This window comes from Elephas maximus, chromosome X, assembly GCF_024166365.1.
Source record: "Elephas maximus indicus isolate mEleMax1 chromosome X, mEleMax1 primary haplotype, whole genome shotgun sequence".
Taxonomy (NCBI): Eukaryota; Metazoa; Chordata; class Mammalia; order Proboscidea; family Elephantidae; genus Elephas; species Elephas maximus.
The window spans coordinates 154531099-154556665 of record NC_064846.1 but is presented as its reverse complement, the minus strand read 5'-3'; the positions used below and the strand labels follow the sequence as shown (position 1 = coordinate 154556665).

Here is a 25567-nt window from a genome sequence, read left to right as displayed (position 1 = left end):
TTTTACTGTGACAAACATTGGGTTGTCATGAGTCAGAATCAGCTCTATGGCAACTGGTTTTAGTTAACAGAAAACCAAACCAAACCAAACCAAACCCACTGCTGTTGAGTTGATTCTGACTCATAGTGACCCTATATGACAGAGTAAAACTGCCCCACAGGGTTTCCAAGGCTATAAATCTTTATAGAAGCAGACTGCCACATCTCTCTCCTGCTGAGCAGCTGGTGGGTTTGAACTGCCAACCTTTTGGTTAGCAGCCAAGCGCTTTAACCACTGGCCCACCAGGGTTCCTTTGAAGAAAAAGACGACTCAGAAATTATTTAAGATCAATCATATCCTCCAAATCAATCATTGGGACCATGTCTATGTTCTACAGTTGTCGTGATCATTTAAAATTTATTGCTATCACGTACAATATAGTTCTCCTATCAGACCTACCTCACCTTTTAAAAACAAATGCTTTCACGTCCCTTTACTATCCCGAACTGCCATCGACAGACAATATAACTACCTACCACACAGGGAAATAAAAGGAAAGTTATTATGAGTTAGAATGCCGTGTTATGTGTACATTAATATGAAAACACTCAGGCCCTAGATCACAGAAACATACAATGAAGAAGTGCGATTTCTGCACCAGATATATCGAGTTCCATGTATGCAGCAACTACAAGAAGAGACTCATTGCGGTGTGCTGAATTGATGATAGATACCAGGAGCAGAATTGCCATTGGTGACAAGATTCCATAAACAGTAAGAATTCTTGGTAAAGTTCCCAGCAAATTACACAGGCGCGTACACATACACACACACACAAATGACAACAAAAAAACTTTACAACTTTGCATGCCTTTATCATCATTGCATTCCTCTGAAAATTGGTGCATATTAAAATTATACAAAAAAGTATGTCTTCAACCTTAAATTAAAACGAAGGGTGCGCCAGTCCGTCGCCCGGAAGTGGGGACGCAGGAACAGGAAGCGAGGCTACAGAACCAGTTGCAGACGTGGGGACGTCAGGCGTACCTGCGTCATGCGTCGTGCGTCGTGCGTCATGTGGCGGCGCTTGCGTGGAAACGAGCCACGGCGTCCTGGTGACCCGGAGGCACCATCTCGAAGCCCAGCGGCGAGGTCCGTACAGGTACTGGTATTTTGGGGGAAACTGAGAGAATTTTGTGTAGAAAACAAGAGAATTTTGTGTGGCACTTCTTAGGGTTGGGTTTCTTGGTGTTTATATTCTGAATAAAGGCCGTTAGCTCCACGAGGAGTAGAGAGGTGGCGTCTTGCAGTACGCTTCATCGACACACATACTTTTTCTCTTCCCTTAGGGCCCCGTTTTATATTACAATGCAGCAAAGTTTAGAAGAAGCTTTGGATCATGCCGACTGTCTCAGTGAAAGTGCCCAACTGATACCTCCTAAAAGGAAATGCTTGTCGAGTGGAACAAAATCGATATTTCAAAAACTTCATGACTTGTATGTCGAAGAATGTGAAAAAGAGCCTGAGGACGTGCAGGAATTAAGAACAAATGTGAACCTGTTAGAGAAGCTTGTTATGCGAGAGAGCTTGTCATGTTTAGTGGTCAACCTATACCCCGGCAATGAGGGTTATTCTCTGATGCTCAGCAGAGAAGATGGGCCAGAATCTGAGACCATTCACCTGCCTTATGAAGAGAGGGAATTGCTTGAATACTTGGATGCGGAAGAATTACCTCCTATTTTGAATGATCTCCTGGAAAAATTTCAGGTAAATATTTTTTACTCTGGATGTGTCATCGCAGAAATCCGTGACTACAGGCAGTGCAGTAATAGGCAGCCTCCTGGCTACCAAAGTCGGCATGTTCTCCTACGTCCAACAATGCAGACTGTAGCCTGTGATGTGACAAATGATAGCCATAAATGGACCCAGGAAGACAACCTTGTGCTTAAGAGCCAACTGATCTTAGCTACAGCTGAACCCCTGCATCCAGAGCCTCCTGTAGCAGTAGCCTGCACTGCAAACAGACTGCTGTATAACAAGCAAAAGATGAACACTCACCCAATGAAACAGTGTTTAAAGAGGTCTTCTAGGTGCTCTCTGAACCAGCCGTTAGAGCAGTCTGATTGCCAACCACCACCTCAGCTAAGATCATCCACTTCTTGCCAAAAAAATGAAGAAAGAAAAGAAGGTGATCAATATGACCTCAAAATTTCTGAAGCAGGAAATTGCGTGGATACGTGGAAACAAAGTCCTTGTAATCCGGCCATGCCTTCTGAAGTGGATGTAGAGAAATATGCAGAGGTGGAAAACTCTGTCATACCTGATGTCTCACAATCGCCTGTGTGGGCAGCATGTGAGGTAAATGATGATTACTTATTTGACTGTGAAGCTGGTGATCAGTATCAGAAAACAGCACTAAGTGTCATGCAGTCACTTAATGACCCACTTTTCTCTGAGACAATACAGCCCTGTGAAGAAGATGAAGAAAGTTATAGTGAGATGTCTCCATTCCATTTCTCCATAGATGATTATTCAGATTGGTTGATGATTGGACTAGAGGCTGCTGCTGAGAAGATCGTCATTCAGTACCAGGACTTGGTCAAGAAGGAATGCCCAGTCAGGATGCCACACAGCTCCAGTGGCTCAGCCAGTCTGAGCCTTTCTTCAAGGAAAGAAATCGAACAATGTCAGAGAGTATTGGTTCAGTCTTCAGTATTGGGAAAGGAAGTAAAACATCCACCTCCACGCATCAAGTTTCCCTCAAGCTCAGGAAGTCGTTCCTTAGTTAACTATTCTCCTCCACAACAGGCAAACCGCTTTCTTAAATCTCCAACGCCTTCTGTCTCTGAGCCATCAGTGCATTCTCAGGAGTCATTTATGGACTTCAGTCGAGTTAGCATGCTTTCTCCAGAGGCCACATCATCTGCCAGCTCATCACAAAGGATCACGACCATACCAGTCATGGTAAAACGTGCTAGACTGAACTCCACCAATGCCATGAGCTCTGTTTGTGGAGCGCAGGCTTCGGTGAGTGGTTCAGGCCCCATGCTGGACTGCATCCCTGGTGCCAAAACTCCTGCAGAAATAAACCTAAGTAGCTGTCTACCCTCAGGAGTTCTACCGACTGCAGTGCCAAGTACAATGAAGATAGCTCCTCAAGCAGGCATTCCACTTATTTTAGAAAATACTTCAACGACCAGACCTTTAACTCTATTCCATCTTCCAGGTACTCAACTCATTTTTGTCCCACAGCAACAGCAGCAGCTCTCTCAGCGTACTCCAGAACAACCACCTCACCATTCCACAGCATGTCCTCAACACCCAAGAGGACAGGGCTCTGCACAGGGTTCAACCAGTCAAGCACAGGCCTTACCCACTCAGCAAGCAGCTCTTATTAATCTTACCGAATTAGAGCATCTTGTGCCATCCCAGGCAGGTGTGTTGTCTCAGCTTGCCTCTGCCCAGAAGAGACCTGAGCAAAGCCATCCTCACCAGAGAGTCCAGATCCCTGCTGCCCTTCCACAGCAGCAGCCACAGATACAACAGTCGAAAATCTCGCAGCGTTCAGTTTCTGTGGCCGAGGCAGCCACACAGACAGTTAATTCCCGTCGTCACCGGCGTATAAGCAGCCACTCGAAAGGTAAAATGACGACAGGTACATCAACCACTCCAAAATCCTGAATCTTACGCTATTTTTTCCCCTCTTGTTTAAAAACACAAGAGCATTTAATCAAAAGGATTCTCAGTTTTTATGAAAGGATTTTCATGTTTGTTTTGTGTTTTTAATGTCAGTATTTCACATTGCTAGATGTACAAACAATACAGAATCACAACAATATTAAGATAAAAACAGAAATGATTTTATGTACTAGGGTTGGTGTGTGTAAGCCATTGCTTTTTAAAAATGGCTTCACTGTTCATAATATGTATGGAAGTGACTAAAAATCCTAGAAACACCTTTCTTCTGATTTTTTATTTAGGAAATATTTAGTATAAAAAGTTTGTGTGCAGGGTAACAAATACAACTTCTACATAACCATTTAAAAAATTTTTTTAAATCTGCAGGAAAATGATGCTTGTCACACTTAAATTGAGGTACATCAGAGACCTCCAGTAGAGTGGAATGACTTGGTGGCAGGTGTGTGTGTGTGACAAGTCCTCACCTTGAAAAGGTCCCAGCTGCATTCAGTGCCCCCTGCAGAGCCAGGCACTTATGCTCCCCTTCCGGAACATCTTTTCTCTCTTTAGAAGATCATTTGCACTTTTTAGAACTTTAGCTTGATTGCAAACAGGTAAACACCTTAACATTTGAAAATCACGTTTAAATGTTGGTGACTTTGTTAGGTCGCCCCTCTGTTCTTTCTCTTTCCTTCCCTTTCCTTCTTCCTCATTACTTGTTCAGCAGTCCCTACTCCCTCACCTCTTTTTTAATTCTTTCTTGTTTCAAAGGGACTCAAAGATCCCTCAACTTTTCTGTGCCAATTACGTGTTTTTCTATTACAACTTTGAAGGGCAGTCTGTCCACATAAAATGTGTTTTTCTAAGTACACGTGTGTGTCTTTGCTTTTGCCCTAAAGAAAAAGGAAATTTGGTTTGGCACAAAAGAGATTAGTGAAGAGATGGGTAACTGGTGATTATTCTCACTCGATTATCCTGGCTGTACTAATGTGCTACTGATCCTGTTAAAGAAAGATTTCATCAGACCTTCAAGGACATGCGTCAGATTTGCCAGCTGAATGACACTGAGCCCATTAGAGCTTTATATGATCCATCCTGGAACCCTTGCGAATGGTGCCTGTACTTTTGAGAAATTAACCAGTGAAATGACCGATTGCAAAGAAGAGTTTACACTCGACCTCATGAACCAGCCAGAGACCTGAACTCGGGATCTCTCCATATTTGGTGTACTTCTTCCCTTTTGCCCTGTATCTAGCCCTTTCAGAGTCTACATGGAAACACCTGTGGCACTTGTACTTGAGTGATGTGGCTCTGCCTTCCCAGGCAAGCAAATAAATTCACCTTTGTTTCAGATTATCACTTGGTGGCCTTTGTTTATTTCCTCCTAATAATAATCCCTGCTAAGGGTGGTAGGTACTTTGATGCAGCTGCCACAGTGATGAAGAATAAGGGTATCACCCTGAAATAAAATCCCAGTCTGTATATTTATTCAAACAACTATGCAGGAAGGATTTCCCAAGCACCTCGTACTGTGTTAGGCCCTCGGTGGGAGGGAAAGATACAGACACCAAAGAAAAGTCAAAACTTCTCCAGAGTCTATATCTCACCTGAACCTCATCTAATTTTATCCTTCAGCAATTTAACCTAGATTTGCAGCATGATAAAGTCTTGTTAGAACGATGACTATTATGTGGATTAATGTGAGTGCACAACAGAGAGAATGGGAAATACCATAAGGCTCAAGATGTTAGTAGTTTATAACCATGCCACAAGTCAGAGATCAGGGCACAGACCAAGGAGGTGATGGAAGTGAGGCTCCTTAATTCCATCTGCAACCATAATTACCATTTGTCGTGAAGTTACATATGCACAATTTCACGGGATTAGGATGTGAACATATTTGAGGGAGGCCATTATCCTGCCTACAACAGCATCTTGCTCTTAAAAAAAATTGTTTTTTAAAGAACAAGCAACATGGTTTTCTCATTATACAGGTAATTACCGTTCCTTACAGAAAATGTGCCAAACATAGAAGGGTGAAGATAAAACCATCACCCATCATTTCACAGTTCAGAGATCATTGTTGCTGTTAAAATTTTTGCACACAGTTGTTGGTCTTTTTTTCTATGTGTTGAAGTGGTTGATTTTTAAATTGACATTATTATATTGGCATGTCTCCACACCCATTACATTTCTAAAGAGTTATAGCAAAAGCCTAGCAAAATCGAACATTTCTTTTAAACCATACTTTGGGTTTTACCACTCACAACTGATTTTCTTGATGAACTTTATCTGTTGTAAGATGGCAAAATGCATTCAAAATCACCAGAGAAATGTAGAATTGTGGTCGGTATTCCTTTTGTGTCAAGTGTGTTTTGTTTTTCTTTTATTATTTTAATGGTACACATGGTAATTCTATGTTTACGAGACTATTTGTTGAACCAGCCTTGCTAGATAGCTGAATATTCATTGCATTCGTTTGTACTCTTTCCCCAGCTATCAACATAATACCAAATTATTTTAAAAAATTAACATCTATTTTTCAAGTTTTAAACATTCTAGTCTAAAAATTCTGGAACTTTTTACCTCTGAGAGTATCTGGCCTGTTAATACTTTTGGGGCAGGTTCATTCTGTCCTTCAGACTTCTTTAGTCAGCCCATGATAGTTTTCAAATAAGTGTAAATCAATGTTAAGGGATCATTAAGAAAAATAAATATGCACGACTTTAATTTTACATCATGGCTGGAAAACTATCATTTAATGACCTAATGCAAACCATTCTTTGTATGTTCTATGTAGAGAAATTTGTCCATCCCCGCATCCCATATCTTTCATGCGACTGAATCGTTTTCCGGCATCTGTGACTCAAAAATGTTGCCACTGGAGAAGGAGAAAATCAGCTATTGAGGATATTGAATCTGTTTGAGGCAAAAAACTTTCACTTAACAAAAGTCCTTAAAACATCAGCTATTTCATGGGCACCGCACCTTGTTTGAATATCTTAAAGTAATGTAGGGTTGGTCCCTTTTGACAGCCTTAGCTGGCTATGTTTTAGCATCTGAGAACTTGGGGGCTCTTCCCTACCCCAGGTCAAATCCATAGTCTTCATCTGAAATTGGTGGACTGCTGGCCGTGTCTTCAGGACTTCTAGGCAGTCTACTGGGAGTGAGATGTTGCTGTGAAAGCAGCTGGTCCCAGAGAGCTCCAACAGGGAGCGGAGAGGGTGGTTCAGCAGAGGAGCAGCCATGGAATTCTAGGCAGGTGCAGGACAGCAGAGGTGTGCCAGGCAGCATAGGGGCGTCTGTCATAGGGCAGGAATTTGGCAATAGGATTATATTCCTTGAGGAGACAGGCAAGTGAAGGGAGGGCCCTGGTTCTAGATTAGCGCCAGCCAACAGAAGTATGATACCAGTCCCATATGTAATTATAAATTTTCTAGTAGCCACATTAAAAAGAGACACTGGAAATTACTTTCAATAATAGATTTAATCTAATTCGTTATATCCCAAATATTGTCATTTCCTCGTGTAATCAATGTAAACAACATTCTTAATGAGACACATTACGTTCTTTTTATTAAGTCTTGGAAATCCGGTCTGTATTTTACACTTCCAGCATGTCTTAATTTGGACAGTAAATTTTCATCTGAAACACTTGATCTGCATTTAGATTTTATAAAAGCTACGGTTGGAAAAATAGATTCCCATTCCAAACATACTTAGAAGTTGTCCAATAATTGAACCAAGTAGTAGTTTTAAAATTTAAATTAATTAAAATTAAAAAAATTACTTATGTGTTCCTTAATCTCACTAGCTCCCTGCCACGTGAGGCTTAGTGGCTGCCATGTTGGACAGCACAGTTTTAGAAAGACAGAGGAGCGATGCAGATTATGAAGATAGAGCCTCAGACCTGACCTGGGAAGCAGTTTTGGAGATATGGCAGGAACCAATCATCAGAGCACAGAGTTGGAGTGAGAGAGATGATGCTGATTCCAAGTACTGAGCTAGAGCTCCCTGAAATCCTCGCTGCCTGAGGTCACCTGGGCTGGGGCCTGCAAGTAAAGATCAAGTGGCTCCAGCCATGGAGCAGAAAGGGAGGTAGAGACTGGAAAACAAGGGTCAGCCTTGGCGAGGCTCTGCACTGCCATATGCAAAGTGCCCATGAGGAGGACACTAACCATCCCAAGCCAAAAAAACAACCAGGCCTGTTGGCATCGAGTCGATTCCGACTCAGCAACCCTATAGGACAGAGTAGAACGTCCACATAGGGTTTCCGAGGAGCGGCTGGTGGATTCCAACTGCCAGTCTTTTGGTTAGCAGCCATGGCTCACTGTAGTGCCTAACCACTGACCCACCAGGGCTCCATCCCGTCAGTTAATTAAAACTCACCAATCCCACTTTTACACCCAATGAGCTTGGGGCCTGGGGGAACTCCTCCTCTTCCTCCCTCTTCTGGGTCTCTAGCTACTTCAGGCATAGATGAAACCATAACAGCCATGAGTTGATAATTTTGGGAGCTTAGTGATGGGTACCTGGAGGCTCATTATAAAATTCTTTCTACTTTGGCATGTATTTGTAATTCACTATGTGTATAAAACAGTTGCCTTTGAGTTGATTCCAACTCCTAGTGACCCTATGTGTGTCAAAGTAGAACTGTGCTCCATAGGGTTTTCAGTGGCTAATTTTTCAGAAGTAGATCACCAGGCCTTTCTTCCAAGGCACCTCTGTGTGGACTTGTACCTCCAACCTTGCAGTTAGTAGCTGAGTGCAATAACCATCTGCACCACCCAGAGATGCACTTTGTGCATGTGTGTGTGTGTGTGTGTGTGTGTGTGTGTGTGTGTAGAGAGAAAGAGAGCGTCGTGATGGCACAAGGGTTAAGTGCTTGGCTACTAATTAAAAGGTTGGCACTTTGAACCCACCAGCAGCTCCGTGAGAGAAAAGACTTGGCAATCTGCTCCTGTAAAGATGACAGCCTAGTAAACCCTATGGGGCAGCTCTACTCTGTCATATAGGGTTGCTGTGAGTTGGAATCAACTCGATGGTACACAGCAACAATATATACACATTTGAACCATCAAGTTCCCGATGTTCCTACAGCCCCATTGCACACCTCTCCCTTTCCAGACCATCTTGTGCCCAAAGTTCTGCCAGGCCTGGGCCTTGGCTTGCCCTTCCTTCTTCCCCCTCTTCATTCACATAGCCCCAGGCAGCAAAGGGTGTGTGAGTTAATTGTTAAATTCCGTTCAACAAGTTCCTCATTAGGGACAAATTACCTGAGTTTGAAATCTGCTAATTTTCCAATCAGAGTGAGTGTTCGCACTTGTGATTTGGAAATAATTACCATATGGTAAAAGCAGAGCCTATGTGGGGATTAAAGTAAAGGTGAGGGAGGACAGGAGCTTCTTCTGGCATCTTCCCTAGAAACCTGGGTTAGCATATTCAGATTCATTGAGGTGCCTCTGGGGTTGGAGTGGGAAAGCTCCCCTGTGGCACTGTTTTGCAAAGGCTGTTTACTTCCTGTGTTAAAGTCCCCCAAAAGGTGACAGTGGCCTTTGAATGGAGAGCAGTGTGGCCTTCATAGACCAGAATTGGGCCTGGGAAAGAGAAGAGCCTTTTGAAATCAGCGATTTCATCTAAAAATACATCCATACTTCCGCTTAAATCTGTCCCCAGCCTAAAGCTTCTACGTGGATTACAAAGAAAAACATTTCCTTGGGGGTGGAAGCAGTGAGTCTAAATGTCCTTTGGGTGATTTCACAAGGAATGTATTAGGTTGATCTCATCTGAAAGAGTTTGAAGAATTAGAGGATAGTAATTGCTACGGAATACCATTGTGATCTGATGTGGAAAAATCTGGGTTATCAACCTTCAGTAATTTGCTCCAGTCCCAATTACTGTATTGCTAATTCCAAAGCTTTGGAAAGTCATGGTAGAGAATAGTCAAGATTTCAGGTAATTTACAAGCCAGTGCCAAAAAACTCCACTGGAAACACTACTTTTGAAATTTGGAGCCAGGAAAAGCTCGATGGCAATGAGTTTGGTTTGTTTGGTTTTAATGACATTTGGACATATCATAACTTGGAGGAAGGTGCTCAGGTTTCCCTTGAGAACATGTCGCCCTCTTCAAGGCCTTGCTCCTCTGGTCTTGGGGGCAGGGAGGGGAGAGGGGAGAAGAGAGACAGAGATCTTCCTCTGGGAATGGTACTTTTCAGGACCTGATGCTGTGACCTGTTGAGGTGTGGGGGTCTCCATGCAGTGAGCTGGTACATTTTTCTGAGGCAGCAATGTCCAGCCTCACCTTGGCTCCTCCTTCTCTGAGGCCTCCCTCAGAGAAGAGCAGCTATGTTACTGACTGCCAAGCCCTTCTCCAGGCTCTGTATCCCGTCTTCTGGCAGCCCTCTAAGCACTGTGCATCTCCAGCGTGGCGCCTTGGAAACTCCTGAAGTTCTTTTTTGCACTCTGAAGGCTGTGGAGACATGAGATCAAGGTGGAAGCCATGCTCCCATTTTCTTTCCAGGCACACTAACCCCCTCAGTACTTTTTGAGTTTTTTATGTTCAGGTATCTCTCAACCACAAGGGGGCACCAGACTCCAGGTTCACACACAACCCTGGCCCTCACAGAATATTTGTCAAGCTCTCCCAAGTGTTCTCACCAGCAGTTCCCTGGGTTCTGGGCTGGACATGCGGTTATGTGCAGCTCAACAAGCGTCCAGACGGATAACTAGAGGCCAACCTTCCCTTCATGCAGACCTACCACTCTCGGCCAGCCTTCCCTTCATGCAGACCTACCACTCTCCGTGAGTGATTCTCTTGGGGTTCTCACCTACAAACCTCTTGGCTTGGGGGAGTAGGGGAGCATCAGCATTCCTCCTCTCCCCTCCTCTTCTCACGTCAGCTCAAGAGAAGGCAGCCTTTCACCAGGAACACTCACTTCACTGCCTCCCCTTCCAAGACTGGAAAAGAGTGGTGGTTGCTGGTTGAAGAGAATAGTCAGAGTCATAATAGGCCCAGTTCAGCCATCTCTTGGTACTGCCTGAGAGGACACGTCTGCTGGTTGGCTGGAGCCTTTCTTTAGAACGTGGAGACATCTGGTGCTTTCTGTTTCCAGCTTCGGGCTTTAGCGCACACATACACACACAGCCTTTTCCCTTCCTTGCCTGTTAAGAGCTCTGGCTTTGCCCTCTCAATTTCCAGTGGGGAAGGGCAGAAAGAAAAGAGATAAGGGCTAGGGCTAGTGGAACAGTTTTTTGAAGGACTGTTTTGGACTAGTTTCCTCAAGAGTTTAAGACTTGGGTAAGAAGTCTGTGTGGAGGCAGCTTGGAAAGTTTCAGCCCTCCACTCCCATGATTGCTATAGGGCACATTCTTTGATATGGAAAAGTGATGTTCTCTCAGGGTTGTGTAAAGTGCTATGCAAATAGAGCTTCAAAATAAATCCCCTAATGCCCTGTACCCTCCCAAGCAGATTGCTCTGGGTCTCTATTAGGCTTTCCTGTACTGGAATGTTGGAGCTTCTTCTGGAAGTAAGAGGAGAAGAGGGAAGGGAATGGTTTTAAGAATTGTTGTTTGGATCTATGCATCTTCTTCATTCTCTGAGAAACCAGAGTTGTTTTGAAATTATTTTCTGGTATTGTTTGGAAAGTGGGATGTTATGGCAGGCTTGCACTTATTGGTTAATGACCAGGTCTAGAGTAAAACCATGGGAGTGGCTGCCTGTGATAGGTGGAGGACACGACTGTTGGAGGAGAGGAGGTCGAGGACCTGAGAGGCTATTGGATACTGATCTATGTGGATACCGAAATCATCGAGAATTCTTACTGGTATAGTGTTGAAGAGAGTGACAATTAATCAGGCCCTGGAATCTTTGAGGTGTGATGGGAAGTTGACTTTCCACAATGTGGAAGGAGAGTGGTTTGGTTTTAAGAGATTAGTTAGATTAAAATGACTCTTAGTATCAGTTGTAGGAGACTTCAACTCCATTTTTGAATTATTGAGAATGTGCTTAGATGCAAGGTCTTTTTCTAGGTTATTTGGAAGAGGAGTAAGGTATATTCTCTGTCCTCAGTGGGCTTCAAATCTACTCAGAGAGAGAAGGGAACTATACTAATGATTATAAATCAAGGAAACTATGACAAATACCATTAAAGATAAGTCTTAGTGGATGGAATAGGGAAAGGTCTTACAAAGGAGATGACCTTTGGGTAGATATTGGTTTGAATTTTGATTGGTTGAGATAGGTGTGGGAAGAGGATGTTCCAAGCAGAGGAACAGCACAAGGAAATGAACCATGGAGGATGATGAGTGCAGAAGAGGGGCTATTACAGCATGGTGTATGTGCAAAGGGGAAGTGAAGGCTATGGCCCCATATCATGGATCTTCTTGATGATTTAAAATGAGACAAAGACTCCACAGTTTGAATAAGGACTGCAACAGAGTTATGGGATTTATAACACTTCTGTGGGTAAAGGGAGGGAAAGAAATTCCAAAGCTTGTCTTTCACTTAAGAGATCTCACAGAAATTTTTGTTACCTTATAGAAAACAGAACTGAACATTTATTATCATCAGAGCAACACATTATTAAATAAGACAATCAATCAGAGGTTGCAGGCCTTTCGATGTTATAAGTTCCATTTTACAGGACATAGCAACAAGCTCTGATATCCAGGTATCAAGAAATACATTGCTTTTTTAAAATAATTTTTATTGTGCTTTAAGTGAAAGTTTACAAATCAAGTCAGTCTGTCACATATAAACTTATATACACGTTACTACATACTCCCACTTACTCTCCCCCTAATAACTCACCCCGCTCCCTCCTTCCAGTCTCTCCTTTCGTGACCATTTTGCCAGTTTCTAACCCTCTCTACCCTCCCATCTCCCCTCCAGACAGGAGATGCCAACACAGTCTCAAGTGTCCACCTGATACAAGCAGCTCACTCCTCATCATCATCTCTCTCCAACCCATTGTGCAGTCCAATCCATGTCTGATGAGTTGTCTTCAGGAATGGTTCCTGTCCTGGGTTTTGGAGACCATGACCGCCGGGATTCCTCTAGTATCAGTCAGACCATTAAGTCTGGTCTTTTTATGAGAATTTGGGGTCTGCATCCCACTGTTCTCCTGCTCCCTCAGGGATTCTCTGTTGTGCTCCCTGTCAGGGCAGTCATCGGTTGTGGCCGGGCACCATCTAGTTCTTCTGGTCTCAGGATGATGTAGTCGCTAGTTCATGTGGCCCTTTCTGTCTCTTGGGCTTGTAATCACCTTGTGTCCTTGGTGTTCTTCATTCTCCTTTGCTCCAGGTGGGTTGAGACCAGTTGATGCATCTTAGATGGCTGCTTGCTAGTGTTTAAGACCCCAGATGCCACTCTTCAAAGTGCGATGCAGAATGTTTTCATAATAGATTTTATTATGCCAATTGACTTAGATGTCCCCTGAAACCATGGTCCCCAGACCCCTGCCCCTGCTACGCTGGCCTTCGAAGCATTCAGTTTATCCCGGAAACGTCTTTGCTTTTGGTCCAGTCCAGTTGAGCTGACCTTCCATGTATTGAGTATTGTCCTTCCCTTCACCTAAAGTAGTTCTTATCTACTATCTAATCCGTGAACAACCCTCTCCCACCCTCCCTCCCTCTCCCCTCTCGTAACCACAAAAGAATGTGTTCTTCTCAGTTTATACTATTTCTCAAGATCTTATAATAGTGGTCTTATACAATATTTGTCCTTTTGCCTCTGACTAATTTCACTCAGCATAATGCCTTCCAGGTTCCTCCATGTCATGAAATGTTTCACAGATTCGTCACTGTTCTTTATTGATGCGTAGTATTCCATTGTGTGAATATACCACAATTTATTTAACCATTCATCCATTGATGGACACCTTGGTTGCTTCCAGCTTTTTGCTATTGTAAACAGAGCTGCAATAAACATGGGTGTGCATATATCTGTTCATGTGAAGGCTCTTATTTTTCTAGGGTATATTCCGAGGAGTGGGATTTCTGGGTTGTATGGTAGTTCTATTTTTAACTTTTTAAGAAAACACGAGATAGATTTCCAAAGTGGTAGTACCATTTTACATTCCCATCAGCAGTGTATAAGAGTTCCAATCTCTCTGCAGCCTCTCCAACATTTATTATTTTGTGTTTTTTGGATTAATGCCAGCCTTGTTGGTGTGAGATGGAATCTCATCATAGTTTTAATTTGCATTTCTCTAATGGCTAATGATCGAGAACATTTTCTCATGTATCTGTTAGCTGCCTGAATATCTTCTTTAGAAATACATTGTTTTTGATTTGTTTTGTTTTATTTTACAAATAACATTCCAAGAATGGTTTTATAGTAACAGAAAACAGAATAGGATCATGGCTTTTCACTCAAGCCTCCACACTGACCAGGAGAGTAAGATTCTTGAGTGACTGTTCCCAATTCTAACTTTATGACATGGAACTGGCTTTGTGACATGCAATAGTGTCTGCTTCTCTGTAGCTGTAAGGGAAGAGGGAACATTTTCTTATCTTTCTAAGGCTTTCCCCCCGAAGCAGTTAGGACTGGTGGTTTCAAGGCTAAGCATTAAAATTCCAATAAACTCAAATCTTACAAGATGGAAAAGAAAAAGGCTATAGAGCAATTTATAAACTAAATATGAGGTAAATATTAGGTTGGATCATATGAAATTGCTGATATGTGGACATTTTTGCCCCAATAAAACGGCAATTTCATATGGTTCAACCTAACATCTACAGTTACAATCTCGAATGCCAGATGAGAAATATAGAGTTAATTCAGGAAATATTGGGGGAGTCATCACTGGGGGAAATGCTATGATTAGTTAGAGCTGTGGTTTAGTACAACTAATCTGGCAGGAATGGGAAGGAGGGATTAGAGAGAGAACCTGTGGATCAAACCCATCATACTTGAAATACTACCCCTAGATCGGTATCAGTAGTATAAATCTACCGAGAAGGTAAATTAGCATTAACCTTTTACATTAATATAGATTAATTTTAATATCTCCCCAGTGATATGCCACAATGGGTGGACTCTCAAATGGGAGACTGTACAAATGGGCTTTTATGCCCCAGTAGATCCAAATCTAGGAGCCCTGGTGGTGCAATGGTTAAGAGCTGCAGCTGCTAACCAAAAAGTTGGCAGCTCGCTCCTTGGAAACCCTATGAGGCAATTCTACTCTGTCCTAAAGGGTCGCTACGAGTCGGAATTGACTCCATGGCAACGAGTTTGTTTTTTGTTTTTTTTTTTTAAGATCCAAATCTTGGGGGACTGTTCCACCCTCTCAATAAAAAATGCTCATTCATCCACATCACTACACCGACATCAAGAGGGAAAGGAGGCATTTTCAAATCCATGGCTTCCTCGCTTGCCATCCCATCCACACACATCTCACACAGCGTGTTGAAACACCCATGCCCCCAAATGAATCCTCTTGGGAAATACTGATTTGTATTTACAAAGTAGTACTGTGAGTGGCATTTACTGTTTGTTTTAATACCTTTTTGAGGATAAGACAGACTGATTAAGGAGTTAAAATCCAATATATAGGCTTGTAAACTACCCACATGGCTTGTTTAGCATGCCTGCAGTAGGTAGCTGGTTGGCATCTAAAAACAAATTTAAGGCACAGGATAGGCTCAATAGCAGGGAATATTCTATCTCATTTCTCAGACCTCGGCGTGCAGCTCAATCACTGGAGAGCTTGTTAAAACACTGTTTCTCATTCAGTATGTCTGAGTGGGTAGGACCTGGGGGCCCTGAAAATTTACATCTCTGACAAGTTCTCAGGTGAGGCTGATGCTTTTGGCCCTGGGACCCCACTTTGAGAACTACGGCTCTATGGCGTATTCCTGAATGTGCCAGGAAGAAAAAGGAGCTCTGCTTCTGAGGAAAGAAAGGTTTAAAAAAAGACTGGGGTGGGGGATGGAGGGAGTAGAATTCTCGGGTACCTGAAGTCACCCAGTTACATCTGGTTGGGTGGGTCTGGAGAGTTTGCATTTCTAACAAATCCCCAGGTGCTGCTGATGTTGCTGGGCCAGGGACCAGCCACACTTTGAGAACCACAGTCTGTGTGCGCATCACATGGCCGCCCCTCCAGGGTGAGTGTTGTACTTCCAAATTTAAACCTGAGCTATTTGTACAGGAGCCTGTTCAAATACTCGGGTTCTCTGAGCAGAATGTCAATTGTCTCCTAGACCCAATACCTTTTCTTAGTGAAATGGGTAGAAAAGACAGAGAAGGACCCCGTGGGAGGGGAGAGCAATTACATCACCTAATAATCTCTTGCTAGAGGCTCATTGATTCCTAAATCGTCAGAACTCCAAAGCTAAATATGTTATCCATGTGAGTATTTTGATTCCTAAATTGTCCGAACTCCAAAGCTAAATATGTTATCCCTGTGAGTATTTTAAGAAAGAGAGAAAATAGGAAAATACCAAAGGTGATGATCTAGACTAGACATGATGTTATTAAGATTTGTTTTTAAACCTGCTGGCTGTGTTTATTATGGTAAAATCTCTTTTTGCTGGAGAAAACCACAATCATTACTCTTTGGCCTGAACATTTTTTGGAAATAGGAGAGCCTGAGTTTTGTAAGAATCAACCTGCAGGCTGGTACATCGTTTTACTGCATAAAAATACTGCCCTTTCTTTGCTATTCCTGAGGAAGGCATGCCAATTTTAAAATACCTTCCTCTAGTTAAAAATGATCTTATGAAATATCTACTTAATAAGTAAGTGTAAAATAACACCTCCTTTATTATATCAAGGATGAGCTTGGCGGCCTCAAGAACTGGTTTCTTAATTTCTTACCAATATCAAAAGAAGAAATAGTTATGGCAGAGATTGAGGCCTAGAGTAAATGGAACCCTGGGGGTATAAAAACAGAAGAAATCAAGCCTGTTGCCATCGAGTCGCTTCCAAGTCATAGCGACCATACAGGACAGAGTAGAACTGTCCCATAGGGTTTCCAAGGAGCACCTGGTGGATTCAAACTGCTGAGCTTTTGGTTAGCAGCCATAGCTCTTAACCACCACACCACCAGGGTTTCTAATGGGGGTATATACCCACTGCTGTCGAGTTGATTCCAACTCATAGCAACCCTATAGGACAGAGTAGAACTGCCCCATAGAATTTCCGAGGAGCGCCTGGAGGATTCGAACTACCGACCTCTTGGTTAGCAGCCGTAGCACTTAACCACTATGCCACCAGGGTTCCCAAAGGGGGTATATAGGCACCTCTGTTTGAGTCCTGGTGATGTAGTGGTTAAGAACTCAGCTGCTAACCAAAAGGTCGGCAGTTCAAATCCACCAGCTGCTCAGAACCCTATGGGACAGTTCTACTCTGTCCTATAGGGTTGCTATGAGTTGGAATCCACTCCACTGCAATGGGTTTGGTTTGGTTTTATTTGACCACATCTTGAAATTATAGGAGTGCTGGGAAAATAAGACTAGGTTGTCCTGAGAACTAACAATATTCTGCTTTTTTTTATTGTACTTTAGATGAAGGTTTACAGAACAGACTAGTTTCTCATTAAACTGTACACATATTGTTTTATGACATTGGTTAACAACCCCGCAGTATGTCAACACTCTCCCTTCTCGACCTTGGGTTCTTTATCGTCAGTTTTCCTGTCCCCTTCTGCCTTCTAGTCCTTGCCCCTGGACTGGCGTGCCCCTTTAGCCTCGTTTTGTTTTATTGCCCTGTCTAATCTTTGGCTGAAAGTTTTGTTTTGTTTTTAAGTGAAGCGAAAGCATAGGTAAAGTCATAACAAAAGAATGTGAGTCTTTCTCACTTTTTCTGATCCCCACAATTACTTCAGCATGGTAATCACTTATTGAGGGGATTAAGGGGTGAAGGAGAAAAAAGAAGAGCATTGCGTTACAATCAGTATCCTGACCCACAGATACCATTCCTTTCCACTACAGTCCACGCACCAAGACCAGAACTATCCTTGACTAAATCAGGCTGTCTGGGCTTCCTCCCATCTCCAATTGCAACCCTATCTATGGAGGATGGATTCAGTTGCAGAGAAATAAGAATGACTGTGTGAATGATAGCACAAATTTGCCTTCTTAGTCGTCTGTTATATTGATTTTCTCAGCCATTATTCCTCTGGAAATTGTCTACAAAAAGAACATCAGCCAGGTACCCATTCTGGCCAAGATAAGGTCAAATCAGCTTCCTCTGGTCACAGGTGGAAAACACCTCAATCAAATTTTCCATTAAAGGAGTCAAGGTCGATGTTACTGATAAATAATCTGCAACTAGGATTGCCAGATTTAGGGCATAAAAATACAGGTCACCCAGTTAGGTTTGAATGTCAAATAAAGAGTAATAACGTTTAAATATAAATATGTCCCATGCAATATTTGGAACCAGTTAGTTTTTTTTCTCTGCCTACTTCTTTTTTTTTTACTTCTGGTTCTATGGGATAGGAGAACAGAGAGGTTCTGTTAGCTTTCAACAACTTCCCAAGTATCTTGGCCAGGGGAGACTTGCAAGATGTCTGTGGGGTCAGAAAGAGCAAGAGAAATGGGAATAAGGGATATGAGCTTGCTTGCCCATCACACAATTTTCAGTGTAGATATGAGTCGCCATTTCTTCAGTATGGAAGCAAGTCTCTAGAGTTGCACTGCCCAATATGGTAATCACTAGCCACATGTAGCTATTTAACTTAAAATTAAATAAAATTCCTTGGTTTCACTAGTCATATTGTCAAATGCTCAGTAGCTATCTCTGGCTAGTGGCTAACCATATTGGACAGCACAGATTGGAGAACATTTCTGATTAGTTTCCTGGGGCTGCTGCACTCATAGGGTCTCTATGAGTCATAATCAACTTGATGGCACACAACAACAACAACAGGGCTGCTACAACGAAGTACCAAAACTGGGTGGCTTATAAGAACAGATATTTATTGTCTCAAGTTTGTGGAGGCTAGGAGTCAGAAATCAAGGTATCAGCCATGTGGATTCCTTCTGAGGGCTCTGAGGGAGAATCTGTACCATGCCTTTCTCCTAGCTTCTGGTGACTGGTCAGCGATCCTTGGTGTTCCAGTCTCTGCCTTCATCTTTACCTGGCTGTCTTTCCTTTGTGTCTGTCTGTGTCTTCTCCTCATCTATAAGGACACCACTCAGATTGGATTAGAGTCACTGTACCACAAAGAATTGGTCAATGTTCAACCATTTCCGGAGGTAGCATATGATCGAGAACTGATGGTACTGAAGGAAGAAGTCCAAGCTGCAGTGAAGGCAATGGGTAAAAACAAGACTCCAGGAACTGACAGAATACCAATTGAGATGTTTCAGCAAATGGATGCAGCACTGGAAGTGCTCACTTGTCTATGCCAAGAAATTTGGAATACAGCTACCTGGCCAACCAACTGGAAGAGATCCATATTTGTGCCCATTCTAAAGAAAGGTAATCCAACAGAACCTGGAAATTATCAAACAATATCATTAATATCACACAAGTAAAATTTTGCTGGAGATAATTCAAAAACAGTTGTATAGTACATCAACAGGAAACTGCCAGAAATTGAAGCCGGATTCAGAAGAGGACATGGAACGAGGGATATTATTGCTGATGTCAGATGGATCCTGGTAGAAAGCAGAGAATACCAGAAAGATGTTTACCTGTACCTTATTGACTATGCAAAGGCATTTGACTGTGTGAACCGTAACAAATTATGGATAGCCTTGTGAAGAATGGGAATTCTAGAATACTTAATTGTGCTCATAAGGAACATAGACCAAGAGGCAGTGGTTCAAACAGAACGAGGGGATACTGCGTGGTTTAAAATCAAGAAAGGTGTTTGTCAGGGTTGTAGCCTTCCACTATTCTTATTCAGTCTGTATGCTGAACAAATAATCCAAGAAGCTGGACTATACGAAGAAGAATGCAGCATCAGGATTGAAGGAGGACCCACATTAACAACCTGCCTTATGCAGATGACACAATCTTGCTTACTGAAATCAAAGAGGACTTGAAGCACTTACTGATGAAGATCAAAGACTACAGCCTTCAGTATAGATCACACCTCAACATAAAGAAAACAAAAATGCTCACAACTGGACTAATAAGCAACATCATGATAAACAGAGAAAAGATTGAAGTTGTGTGAAAGATTTCATTTTACTTGGATCCACAATCAAGGCCATGGAAGCAGCAGTCAAGAAATCAAACGACGTATTGCATTGGGCAAATCTGCTGCAAAAACCCTCTTTAAAGTGTTTAAAAGTAAAGATGTCATTTTGAGGAGTAAGATGTGCCTGACCCAAGCCATGGTGTTTTCAGTCGCCTCATATGCTTGCAAAAGCTGGACGATGAACAAGGAAGACCAAAGAAGAATTGATACATTTGAATTATGGTGTTGATGAAGAATATTGAATATATCATGGACTGCCAAAAGAACAAACAAATCTGTTCTGGAAGAAGTACAGCCAGAGTGCTCCTTAGAAGTGAGAATGGCGAGACTTCATCTCACATACTTTGGACGTGTTATCAGGAGAGACCAGTCCCTGGAGAAAGGCATCATGCTCTGTAAAGCAGAGTGTTAGTGAAAAAGAGGAAGGCCCTCAATGAGATGGATTGACACAGTGGCTGCAGTGTTTTGTTCGATTGTACAGTTTGCTATGAGTCGGAACTGACTCCCCAGGCAGATATTCTAGGCTGGCAGGCTCTTGACATGCCATCTCTTCCTCCTTCACATATAAAACTGCAGGTGAGCCCCAAAACCCACAGATGAAAGATTCCCCTGGTGCACTGCCTTTTGGGATAGGCCAACCCAGTAGCTATTAGTAGGGCTGATTGCTCAGCGTCCATGCAGAACCAGTTGTTAAATTCTCTGACTAGAATTTCTCCTGAGAGAAACGAATCCTTTATGTTTGTATAGGGCTTTGCAGATAACTGAGCATTTCCAAGTCCACGTATGATTTTATCCTCACAATAACTCTGGATGGTCAGCAGGCCCCTAAGAGAAACGAGAACTTAGCAGTGAAACTGGTCCTGAAAGGGACTGCCTCATGCTGTAGTGCAGGTTTTGTGGTGTGGTGTGGGCAAACAATATTGAATATACCACAGACTGCCAGAAGAATGAACAAATCAGTCTTAGAAGAAATAAAACCAGAATGCTCCTGAGAAGCAAGGATGGCAAAACTTCATCCTGCATGCTTCGGACACATCACCGGGAAAGACCAATCCCTAGAAAAGGACATCATGTTTGGTAAAGTAGAAAAAGACATTAGTGAAAATGAGGGAAATGCTCAGTGAGATGGATTGGCACAATAGCCACAACAATGGACTCAAACATAGCCAACATTCATGAAGATGGTGAAGGACCAGGCAACATTTATTTCTGTTACACACAGGAGTGGATTACCCAGTAAGTAAGGTAAGCGAATTGAGCATCAGAACAAGAAAAAATAACTTGCTCAAGGTCACAGAGCTAGTGAGAGGTGGAATCAGGATAGAAAGCCAACCAAGATTTCCAGCTTCAGGTTTGGTACTTAAGATTACCCAGGGGCTTGTGAAAGTGTTCTGAGGTTTATGTTTTTAAAAGTCAGAGTGACATCTGCTTTCATTTCAACTGTAAAATCCTCCAAGTATCGACTAGGTGTGTGTGACCGTTGTGGAGATCAGCTGGACCTCTTCTGGCATCAGCCACTTGGTTGTTTCATCACTCAGCTAACTACACTAGCTATGCTAGTTGTGACCATTTTCCACTTTTCAATTATTTTTCTTCTGCTTACTTTATTCTCACAATGGATTATTGGTTAAAGAGAGGCAGCATCAGAAACACTGACTTAAAATGAGCTAATAAGGGACATAAATAGAATAATTCTGCAATTTTACCTCAGGCCTACAATGTACATTCATATTACCATTCTGAGTATATTGAGATATCTCTAGTTCTTCAAAACAAAAGTTAGAAGGAGAAATTTTTATCCAATTTGGCTTTTCCTTTATTGGGAATAAAATTATCCAAACCCACAGTGTGTTATTTCTGGAGAAGCACTTGCAAATAGCAGCCAGAAAGTGCTCGTGTCTCTTCTTTTAGAAACAAAACATGAAAATTATAATAATAAAGTAATAGATTTTTTTTAAAGGGCAAAATTCAAGAATTCCAAATATCAGGTCATGGAAGCAGTTTGGAGGGCTGTAACACATGGTTAAATTTCAATCTACATATTAATATACACTTGGTCCCTAAACACAATATTAGTATGTCATTTTGAATTCGTACATAAATGATGCTCTTTCTTGCATACTTAATTTAAATTAAGCAGCATGCATCACTTGTTAAACAGGGAAAAGTCAAACTTTGTCCTTGTGTATTATGAATATCATTGAAGAATTCATTAAAGTGAAAATTATACTACCATCTTTAATCATACCCAATACCCAATGCCGTCGAGTCGATTCCGACTATTTTTTTTTTAGTTTATCTTTAATCATATACTGGTCTAAATTCATTTTTTTAACTTAAAATTGCTTCCTCTCATATACCATACCAAAACAACACTATGATTTAGCATTTCCTTTGGAGGTTTATGAGATTACAGATTTCTCTGAAAGAAGTTTGTGAGGATGGAGACTGGAAGAGAGTGTAGGTTGGTGTGTGTCTTGAGTGTGTATTTTCTGTTAGGGATTTCGCACTACACCATTTCTAGTGCAAGGAGCCCTGGTGGTACAACAAGTGCTTGACTGCTAACTGAAAAAGGTTGATGGTTCAAACCTACCCAGTGCATCCATGGGAGATAGAACTGGTGATTTACTCCCATAAAGATTACGGCCTAGAAAACCCTGTGGGGTGGTTGTACTCTGTCACATGAGGTTGCTATGAGTCAAAAATGGACTCAACGGCACCTAACAACGATTTCTAGTGCAAGTAATAGAAATCCAATTCAAGGCAGTTTAAGCAAAAAGGATTTATTGGTTCAGGAAACTGGCAAGTCCAGAGGCGGAGCTTGTCCTGGGGACTCCTCTAAGATGTCAAATGATATCATAAGGACGCTCTGCCACTCCTTCTCAGCTCTGCTTCTCTCTGTGTGTTGGCTTCTTTATCTCCTAGATTCTTCCACATGCTAGAGGGAGAGTGCAAAGCTCATGGCTCCTCAACTTAGTTGACCCCAGAGAAAAGAGCGCTTCTGTATTCCACTATCCATAGATGGACGGATGGCGGATAATAGGAAGGAAGCAAGCGAGGATGAACGAGAGATAAAATTCCAAGGGAGAATCCCATTTGGCTCTACTTGGGTCATGGTCAGAACCCTGGTGGTGCAGTGGTTAAAGGGCTCAGCTGCTGACCCAAAGATCGGCAGTTCGAACCCACCAGCCGCTCCACGGGAGAAAAATGTGGCAGTCTGCTTCCGTAAAGATTACAGCCTTGGAAGCCTTATGAGGCCGTTCTACTCTGTCCTATAGGATCGCTATGAGTAGGAATCGATTCCACTGCAATGGGTTTGGTTTGGTTTTAGGTCATGCTCCTACCCCTAGTGACTCGGGAGATGGGGTTTTATGATTGGCTGGGCCTTGGTAATGTGTCCGCCCTTGTCATCAAGGGGATAGAGAACCACGCAAAGTGGGGAAAGGCAGTTTAACATGACAAAGGGGCTCTGTTAAAAAAAAAAAAAAGGAAGACTGAGCTGTTGAATGGAGATAAGCTACAGACAATGCTCTAGTGTGTGTATGTGTAACCCAGAAGTTTTCAAGGTCTCCAGATTTCTTTACTGCCCAGTGGAAAATAGCTGGAGCCTCTGGGCTGGGGTTTCGCCGTTTGTCTGCAGAGGCCTGTAGTTGGTGGTTGCTTGCTCTCTACAGCTTTGCTCCCAGCATGGACTCAAGCCCCTCTTTTAATTGCCCAAAGACAAACTCATAATGTTTAACAAAATCACTGAAAGTGCCAAGAGAACACAAAGAAATAATGATGCAGAAAAGGAAAACAAAACTGGGTATGAAAGCCTTGGGCCCATGACTCTCCACAGAGAGTGTTCCCTTAAGAATCTCTCTCTGGTTCCTGGGGCCCTGGACAAATCCCTTTTAATAGGCCAGTTTGCATCTGACAAGAGACTTTGCAACAATCCCCTGGTGACTGTTTAAGAGGTAGTTTTTGCAGACCCGATCAGCATAAGCAAATTCTTTTGAGGTGCAGATAGAGATAGTATACTGGCAGGAACTGAGTACCCTATAGGACTACTCAAGCGTTAATGGGTTCAATTGATTATAAGAGAAAACCCATTGCCTTTGAGTGGATTCCGACTCATAGCGACCCTATAGGACAGAGTAGAACTGCCCCATAGGGTTTCTAAGGAGCAGCAGGTGGATTTGAACTGCAGACCTTTTGATTAGCAGCTAAGTGCTTAACCAGCACACCACCAGAGCCCCTCTGATTATAAGAAAGGGGATGCCAAAACTCCTGGTGTGGAGTTTGCTGCTTAAAGGCAGAAAGAATCCAAATTGTTAAAGAGTGTTAGCTGTGTAGGTTATTTAAATGATGAAGAAATGCACTTAAAATATGACGAAACGACTGGATCCTTCTGTAGCCCAGGAGATGGATACGGAAAAGGCTCGTGTCCTCCATTTTGTTTTTAACCACAGATTTCAACATTGAGAGGAAAAAAATGTGTCATGTAGTTGCATGTTACAGCCCTTCACATCCCCATGTCTACTGAGTACCGGGAACTTAGGGGGGGTAGGTGCCTGCAAACAAGAGAGGATGTGCGCTTGAATGTCGGTCTTTCCCATGAGACCAAAAACTCAAATCCATTGCTGTCAAGTCGATTCCAACTCATAGTGACCCTACAGAACACAGTTAGAACTGCCCAATGGGGTTTCCAAAGAGTGGCTGGTAGATTTGAACTGCCAACATTGTGGTTAGCCGCATGAGTTCTTAGCCACTGCGTCACCTGGGGTCCTTTCCCATGAAAATGTGCCCCTAAGGGAAGAAGCATGGTCTCAGCCAGCAGAATTCCAGGTGCTGCCAACATTCTCTGGGGCCCTATAGATTAGGGCAGACATCGATGTGATTTTACTAGCAGTGTGTAGGAGTCTATAGAAGCTGGCAAGAGAAAAAATAATTGTCTTTAGTCTTCAAGAGAAAAACCAGCTAGGCTAGCCTCTAAAGTAGCACTATCCAATAGGACTTTCTGTGATGATGGAAATGTTCTATATTTGTGCTGTCCCGTATGAGAGCTGCTAGCCACATGTAACTATTGATTTGGGGTGGAGGATTGGGGATTTATATAGCCTTTGTTTTTTTTTGGTTTTACTAATATTCTGATGTTAGGCCAGTGTACACACAACTTGTTTGTACACTATTTAAGATTTGGAGTTGGAATTGATGGTAATGGTTTTTTTTTTTCTTTTTTGGTGCTTATCATGGGATGTGATGTTGATGGTCCATGAGAAAGAGGCAAAAGCCTGGCCTGTAGCCAGAGGAAGCAGTTAAGACGACCAAGTACTGGGCAGGAGGAAATTGGAAAGGGAACACTTTTTCTGGCGATGAATATGATACAAGTACATATGGCATGCCCTGCCCTAGGGAGAAGCTGCAAGTGTTATGAAGAGTTGTCCCCACCCTCGAAAGACCACTAAAGGGATATGGTTTAAAGAACTATAGTTGGGGAGTGTTTTAAGCTATGTCCACTCAGAAGACCTGAGGCTAGAATTTGAGTGCAAACAGTTTACTTGGGAGGTGATCCCAGGAAGCACCAGTAGGGAGGTGAGGAAATGAGGCAGAAAAGGGAAGGCAGCCAATACGGAGTATATTGTTGTTGTTAGTAAGCAGGCTACCACATGTCTCAGAGTTGTCCTGCTTGGTGAGAAGCTGGGTATTTTGCCACCAACTCCCTTTTATCAGTGATTGAGGGCTGCTCCCTGGAACTTCTGGCCTACCTTGGATAT

At 42.6% G+C, this 25567-nt stretch overlaps 1 protein-coding gene across 1 annotated transcript; it reads left to right on the top strand.

The window, feature by feature from the left end:
- Window positions 1-1347: 1347 nt before the first annotated feature.
- On the top strand, window positions 1348-3660 carry LOC126068868 (transcription factor SPT20 homolog). The gene has a single exon (XM_049871558.1). The coding sequence runs from the start codon at window positions 1348-1350 to the stop codon at window positions 3658-3660; it is 2313 nt and encodes a 770-aa protein (XP_049727515.1).
- Window positions 3661-25567: the final 21907 nt, after the last annotated feature.